The sequence below is a fragment of the Triticum aestivum genome, chromosome 5A, assembly GCF_018294505.1.
Source record: "Triticum aestivum cultivar Chinese Spring chromosome 5A, IWGSC CS RefSeq v2.1, whole genome shotgun sequence".
NCBI classification, from domain to species: domain Eukaryota; kingdom Viridiplantae; phylum Streptophyta; class Magnoliopsida; order Poales; family Poaceae; genus Triticum; species Triticum aestivum.
Window position 1 is genome coordinate 471,919,632 of NC_057806.1, and position 7,506 is coordinate 471,927,137.

Below are 7,506 nucleotides of genomic sequence, written 5' to 3' on the forward strand. Positions count from 1 at the left end.
ATTCGGGTCCCACGCCCCCTCGGGCCCGCCGCCGCAGCTCCAAGGGGTTAACCCCCCTTTCGGCTCGTCCCCTCGCCGGAGCGCTCTGATTGCAACTTGGGGTTCGCAGGTGGACCCGAGTCCACGCGCTTTAGCCTCTTCGCCTCGCACGAGCGCACAGCGACTGCTCTGCTTTGCTCTCGCCGCTGTGGGAGAGAGAGAGAGAGAGAGAGAGAGAGAGAGAGGGAGGGAGAATGCGGCGGCCACGCCGAGCGGGGAAGCCCGGGGGCGGCGGCGGGTGCGGGGGGAAGGCGGCGCCGGGGGCCGAGGATGCTGAAGGGGGCCCCGTGATCGCCGTCGGCGGGGAGGGCGACCCGTCGGTGCCAGGGATCCCGGTGGCTGGGGATGGCGGCGGGGAGAAGGCGCCGCTGGGGACGGCCGTCGCGGTTGCCCTGAAGAGCGCCGAGGGGGTGCCGGTGATCGCCGTCGTCAGTGATGTGGAGCCGGCGGTGCTAGGGGTTCCGGTGGCCGCGGCGGCTGGGGGCGGTGACGGCGGGGAGAAGGCGCCACTGGGGGCGGAGGTCGCGGCGGCCGTGAAGGGCGCCAAGGGGGCGCCGGTGGTCGCCGTCGGCGGGGAGGCCGAGGCCCCCGTGCAAGGGGATCCGGCGGCCCCCGCCGCTGATCGGAAGGCCGATGCGCCAGCGGCGAAAGGAGTGGCGGAGAAGGATGACGAGGGGGTGAGGTGGCTCAAGCACTACTCGTCGATGCAGAGCATACTCGTCGTCGGCGACGGGGATTTCTCCTTCTCGCTGGCGCTCGCCACCGCGTTCGGCTCCGGCGAGCACATCGTCGCCACGTCCCTCGACTCCTACGGTTCGATCTGTTCCATTCCATACCCTCTTGCTGCTCCTAATATAGGAGTATATGACCAGATATGTGTGCTCTGTGTTCTACTAGTAGTACTAATTTGGATGATACTGCTACTACATTTTTGGCATTTCGTGCTTTGGACATGGGGAATAAATGGGACCGTGGAGATGTAGGGTATATACGAGCATACCATGTGCCATGGACAATTTGGTATCTTCTACTGGTTAAAAAGGATTTGATGCACTTTACTGGGTTAGGAACTTAGGATCAAGTTATCGTAAACTGGCTTCACATTCTGTGACAAAGGAACTAATCTTGCATGCTATAAATTGAGCTGGTAGTAATTTTTCTCGAGCTGTATGGAGAAGACAAGGTGTTATACATATATACATTCAAACATGATTGATTTCGGCAAGGATTGTATGTGATCTGGCTGAAACTAATCATGAAGAAGTTCCAACTCCAACCGTGTGTTGTACTGTTTTTTATTGCTAGGAATTGTGTGTCATGGAAATATCACATCCATTCATGTATTGGGAATCGCTGTTGCTATTTCAAGTTTTTGTTTTTCTTCATATTGTATCGATTATGAAGTGAACAGGTTAAGTGTGTGTACCAAGTCTTGTTGGCTAGTTTTGCTGATCAGCGCTGTTTAGAGTAACCTGTTGTTTTGATATGGTTTGCACCTTGTAGCCTATCCACACCATTATTTTTCCTTTTGTCACTCTGTTGTGTCAACGATTACTCAACTCAATGAACTGTGACAAAATGCCCTTGGAGCAGGAAATGGAAATGAATGAGTGAGAAATTAACTCAGTGAACATACTATATTAAGGTATCAGGGTAGCTCAGAAAAATATCTTGATTTCATTCCATGTAAAAACCACTCTTTCTTGTTTTTCTTCTTCTAAATATTTCGCATTTAATTCGTTTTTACTTTATAGATTTCTTATTTGCTCCACTCCTAAAACTACATTAATCTGAGAGAGATATTGTTGTTCTGTGATCATTTTTCGATGAACTTATCTGTGGTCTGCATATCTTATTCGCAATCTTCTCGGGCAGACACTTTAAAGAAGAAGTATGGCAATGCTGAGGCAAACATAACAGAGCTGAAAAGGTTGGACTGTACAGTTTTGCATGGTGTTGATGCAAAACTGATGAAGCTTTACCCTTCTCTGAAGATGAGACGGTTCGATCGGATCGTCTTTAATTTTCCTCATGCTGGGTTCAACGGAAAAGAGGATAACCCGCTAGTCATCAAGTATGTGCACTAATCTTTGGTTAATTCATGGATTACAAAATTGATATCTTTTAACATATTGGCTGGTTGCATCATAATTGGTCTTAGTGACTTTCTTTGGTTTAAGTTTGATTTAGTATTCATGGGGCAGCATCTGTGTATGAGGAGTTTCATTTTTGGTGGTTTAGTCTAGAAAATTTATGCATAGGTGCATGCGTCATTGAATGGAATCTATAGGAATTTTAATTTTATTTTAGTTATGGCCAACGAGGACTCTGTCACGTTGCACAGTCTCGTTGGTTGAAATGCGCTGTTTTTTATGGTTGCAGTAAGAATAGATAGCATTTTAGATATATTGCACATGCCATAGCTATGTATTCTCTGTATTCAAGATGACATTTATCTTATCATGAAGGCAGAAATATCTCCATGTACCAAATGCAAGAAAAGTAAACTAGAATGTTTTCATTCGATTCCTGAACCTTCACGTAAATCTTATACATCACCCTGTTTGCTAGTTCCTTCTCTGTATCTACTACTACCTCCGTTTTTGTAGATGTAAGACGTTTCTGTAGGCTACAAAAATGTCTTATATTATGATACGGAGGTAGTAGTACTTACAAATACAAGGCATTCGAACTGTAACATCAAACTGTTTTTGTAACTTGTAAGCAGAAGTTTCTATACATATGAACTGTGAAGTAAGATTGGTTCGTTTATCTGTAAGGAGCTTAAGTTTGTCTGCTAATGGTAGTTAACTGATGGTTTCTTATTTAGTTTAGTTAACCCAAGAACCTTCTCAAATCTAATGTTTTAACATACTTTTGGATCGTTGGTTTATTTGCTAACTTCTAATTAACATGTTGCTTTGACCTGTAGCTTGCATAAGCAGCTGGTAAATGGGTTTTTTGCCAATGCACAACACCTGCTTCGGCCCTTTGGTGAAATCCACCTTAGCCACAAGACAGGATATCCTTACGACGCATGGGATATCGAGCAACTAGCCAATGAGTCTTGTCTTATTATGTTTGCTAAAGATATTTTCTGCAAAGAGGAGTACCCTGGTTATAACCAAAAGAGAGGAGATGGTGCAAAGTGCGATCAATCTTTTGCTCTAGGTCCTTGCTACACGTTTAAGTTCTGCATCGGAGACGTAAAGAAACTGAAGAAAGCACGTGGAAACGTTGGTTCAGTCTCATCCCTTGGAGGCAGCAAATTCTATCCTGGCATCTTAGCAACTGACACGAGGCCATTTGATTTGCATCCACTTGCTCCAGCATGGCCTCGGCCACACTTTCCTCCAGCCAACAGAGTTGACATGCCAATCATGTTTGATCCTTACCCCTTTGGAGGTCCTCCAATGGAACGTCCAGGTTTGCCACTCAACTTCTATGGCCCAGAGAGAGCTCCTTACTTTCATCACCAGGACATGATCCAGCCACTGTGCAGAGGGCCACCGCTGCATGTTTTGCCCAACCAAGGCAGCTTTCATCCACCAATGGACATGATCCAGCCACTGTGCAGAGGGCCACCGCTGCATGTTTTGCCCAGCCAAGGCGGCGAGTTTCATCCACCAATGCCCCGCCTCGTGCATCCAGAGCAGCCTTGGCACCAAGAGAGGCCTCCAGTTGTGCCACCATGGAGAAGCAACGACTACTACTCAGGAGAATACCAGAGGAGTCTGCAGCGGGAGTATGAGATTGAGAGGCAACTGATGCCTGGAGGAGCCAGCCTGGGTTACTCTGATTTCCTTGAGAATCGCTACAGGGAGTCGGATCAGAGGCGGGGGAGGCTGGAAATGCTGATTCAGTTCTACGGTGGGCGGTGAAGGATCATTTTGGAGGCTGTGTCTCTGCTGCAAGGGTCTCACTAGAGCAGAGAAACTCTGTCCTTCCAAGATGACGACGCAACGTTCGACATGAGGTGTTTTGTACAGTTAGGGCCATTTTGCGTGGCGAACACCGACCACGAGTCCAGAACAGCACAAGTAATGCTGTTTTCTACTACTACTATCTGCTATCTAGTCTAAACGAATACCCCTCCCTATAGACAGCCAAGCCTCATTTTGCAATGGAGCTGTCTTCAGGGGCTCAAGACAGTCCGCGGTTATCTCGGTTTATCAACGGTAAGCCTGAACCTGGGGTATGTAACTGGCATCACTTTTGCTTCAGGTCTTACTTGTAAGACTTTCCTAATCTATTACTACCCCCTTATATGCAAGAAAATATTGCTTATGACTTGTGTGCTGCTGTCGTTTTTTCTTTTTGAACTTTGGAATTTGCACCGCCTGAGAAACTGCCACTGTTGTTATCTTAAACATAGAATTCGAACACCGATGCAAGGTAGAAAACACACTGCAGCCAGGTTGACAATTTTATGAAGTTGTTAGATGTGATACTCGTTTTTTTCTTCTCGGGTTTAGGGGCTGTTTGGTTGGTGACCTGAGCAGCGTGCCTGAGAAAAGTAGACAGAGCAGCCGGAGATTCTTGCGACTTTAGCCTGGCGAGGCAACCTAGCTAAGATGCTGTTTGGTTCGTGCCTGAGCGTACCTGAGCATTATGCAATAAAAAATGATAGCCGCTTCGTTTTAAAATATAGTACGCCTGCGCTTTTCAAGGTTTAACTTTGATCATAAATTTAACCAACAAGACCGACTGCGGCGGGAGCAACAATTATATTGCTCCCATCGCAGTCGGTCTTGTTGGTTATATTGCTCCCATCGCAGTCGGTCTCGTTAGTTAAATTTATGGTCGCCCCCCCCCTTCCCGCGTCGTTCGCTCTGGGCAACTCGGGGGCCAAACCCTAGCAGGCCGCCGGTTCCCCCCACCTCCCTCCTCCTCCGCCGCCGCCGGCAGCCGCCCTCGCGGTGGTAGGTGGCGGCAGGGATTCCCCGTGCACCCGCCTCGACATTGGTGATCGTCCCACCCCGCATCAGACGCCGCCGCCCACTTCTCCAGATCCTGGTGGCCGCCGACGCCAGCCCTCTGTGGCGGTCGTTGGTCGCCGGAGCTGTCGGCTTGCCCCCCTCCAGTTCCGGTGCGGGGGACTCCTGGGAAGGTTCGACTGCCAGATCAGGCCGGCTCTGCCCTGGATCGGGGCCGGCTCCTCTTTGGCGGCTGGTGGGCCGGGAATCGCCGGATCCGATCAGATCTGGCCGGCGCAGCCCTGCCTCGTCGCCCGGCTTGCGTGTTTACGGTGTGGTCTCCCTGGTGGCGGCCGTGTGGGTCGTTCTCCGTGTTTTGACGGGATGTGCGCGGTGGGTGGATGCCGGGGCGGCGGCCTCGGGCGGTGTGGACGGCGTTGCCTCTCGTCGGACAACGGTCGTGGGAGCTGGTGGTCCGTGACTTCGGCCGTGCGGGCGGCGAGGTCTCGGTGGACGTCTACTGCGGTGGGTCGGGGTGCTCCGTCATCCGGCGTGCCTGCTTTGATGGAGTCCAACGCCTTCTTCGGCTGTGTGCGCTCCCCTGGCCAGGTCTTTGGCCGGATGGATGGGACGGGGGCGGGATCGGGGGAAACCCTTGGCCGTCGGTGGAGGCCACGACAAGGGCGACGCCTTTGTGGGCGTCGGTTCCCTTCTTGGAGGCCTTGTCGAGGTCCTATCCCGTCTCTCGCTGTGCTATTCATTTGGGCGAAAGCTCTAGTTCTCCTTGCGGGCGACGATGTCGTACCTTCGTCGCGCTCCTTTTTGAAGGCGTCGCCTGGGGTTCCCGAAACCACGGTAGGCGCTTTGTGGTGCGTGTGAGGTGTTTGGCGGCGGCAATGTGTGCGGCGTTTCATCTTTTCTACCGCCGATCTTCATCTTGTGGTAGCGCTCCTTCTGCTTGGAGATGGACTAGCGTAGGTGGTGGTCGTCATTTGGCGTCATGGTGGCGTCGATGGCAGAGGAACCTGTCAAGGTTGGAATTTCAATCTGCTCTGAAGACGGACCAGTGGAAGATGACGGCGACGACACTTGTGAGTGCGTCAGACCGGTTTATGCCCCAGACTCGGTATGTGGCTAGGCTGGGGATTCCGGCTATTGATGTTAGGTTTAGGTGAGTGGTCTGGGTAGTGGCCCAGCTAGCACCCCTTCATCATTTGGATAAGAGTAGTGGCATATGTTGCCTAGACGGCGGATTCAAGCATAGTGTTTGTAACACTTTGTAAGGTCCTCGAGAATAATCAATAAAGTGACAGCATGCATCTCCCAGATGCAGAGGCTGGGGGTCATCCTCCTTTTTTTAAAAAAAAGTTAAATTTATGGTCAAAATTGAGGTATGGAAATCAAGGATGCACTATATATTTGAAACATGCATGCACCCATTAATACGCTAAGCTGCATGCGCGCGTCTGAGTCTCATGCCTCCGATTCTGGTGGTCTGACTCCGGCTAATCACTTTTTTTTCTATAAAGGATGAATTTTGTTGATTCAAAGTGAACCATCACGTAGATACAAAACATAATAAATACATATCCGTCCTCTGCATAATTAGGATGTACATAGCCCACACCAACACGCACACACACACACACAAAAACATGCCGACAAATATCAAAATCATACAAGACCAAAGCTATGCCTTAACGAGAGAAAAAAAACCCGAATTGATCAAAACAATAGTAGGCAAACTACGAAAACAACCATATATGCACCAATCTTCTCTTGACATCACACTGACAACAAGATTCTTCAACAACAACGTCTTCAAGAAAGAAATGACGCTCAAGCGTCACCATCACCGGATCCAACCACCAAAGGTTAGACTTTAGGTTTCACTCTAAAGAACAACTTCGAGCATATCTAAGCAATGCCTTCAACACTCCGACTAATCACATGCCTATGCGCCTGCACAAATGCTTAGGATAGCAACCAAACAAGGCTCAGACCAGTGTCTGGCTTGCTTGTGGCCAGGCACGTTTATCTCAAGGTAGCAACCAAACAACCCCTTAGTATTTGTCAAGTGCCTGAGAATTTAGCTTGCATTTTGCATTGGTCAGTGGATTCTGTGTGGTGGAGCGGCAGCACTCCAAGGCTGAGACGGGGAGGCCGGCGTCTGGTTGCGACATCCTTGACAAGGCCTCACTAAGGACCTCACCGGCGGAAGGGAGGCAACGATTGACGGTGCAGGGTGGGGTGCGGTAACCGGCACCCAGAGGTGGATGCGGCCTAAAGTCACGTCCGGGGCGGTGGTAGCATGGTAGAGGCGGTGGCAAGGCGTATGTGGCGGATAGAGGGTGATATTATGGACGGTATGCCCGTGTAGCGGATTTATAAAAAAACATTTAAATTGTTGTATAGATTTCTAGTCTATTAGCAAAAAGTAATGACATTTAATTTGTCTGCTATTTAAAAACTATGGGTGTGGGTGTCGATCGATAATTCTAAACAGAAGGACGCTTACGGGGCCATTACGGGGTCTCTCTTCTAACTAATC

General features: G+C 49.8%; 1 protein-coding gene across 1 annotated transcript; it reads left to right on the plus strand.

The window, feature by feature from the left end:
- Positions 1-4,326, plus strand: LOC123104102 (uncharacterized). Its single transcript, XM_044525831.1, has 3 exons — positions 1-852; positions 1,915-2,113; positions 2,972-4,326. Exons 1-3 carry the CDS (start codon positions 234-236, stop codon positions 3,918-3,920), a joined length of 1,767 nt encoding a protein of 588 aa, XP_044381766.1. The 5' UTR covers positions 1-233; the 3' UTR covers positions 3,921-4,326.
- Positions 4,327-7,506: the final 3,180 nt, after the last annotated feature.

What these genes read in the sequence shown, in the direction of transcription:
- LOC123104102 (XM_044525831.1), top strand. Translation starts at nt 234, where the DNA reads ATGCGGCGGCCACGCCGAGCGGGGAAGCCCGGGGGCGGCGGCGGGTGC. An exon ending in CACGTCCCTCGACTCCTACG is followed by an intron (nt 853 to 1,914) that starts GTTCGATCTGTT and finishes CTTCTCGGGCAG; the next exon opens with ACACTTTAAAGAAGAAGTAT. An exon ending in GATAACCCGCTAGTCATCAA is followed by an intron (nt 2,114 to 2,971) that starts GTATGTGCACTA and finishes TTTGACCTGTAG; the next exon opens with CTTGCATAAGCAGCTGGTAA.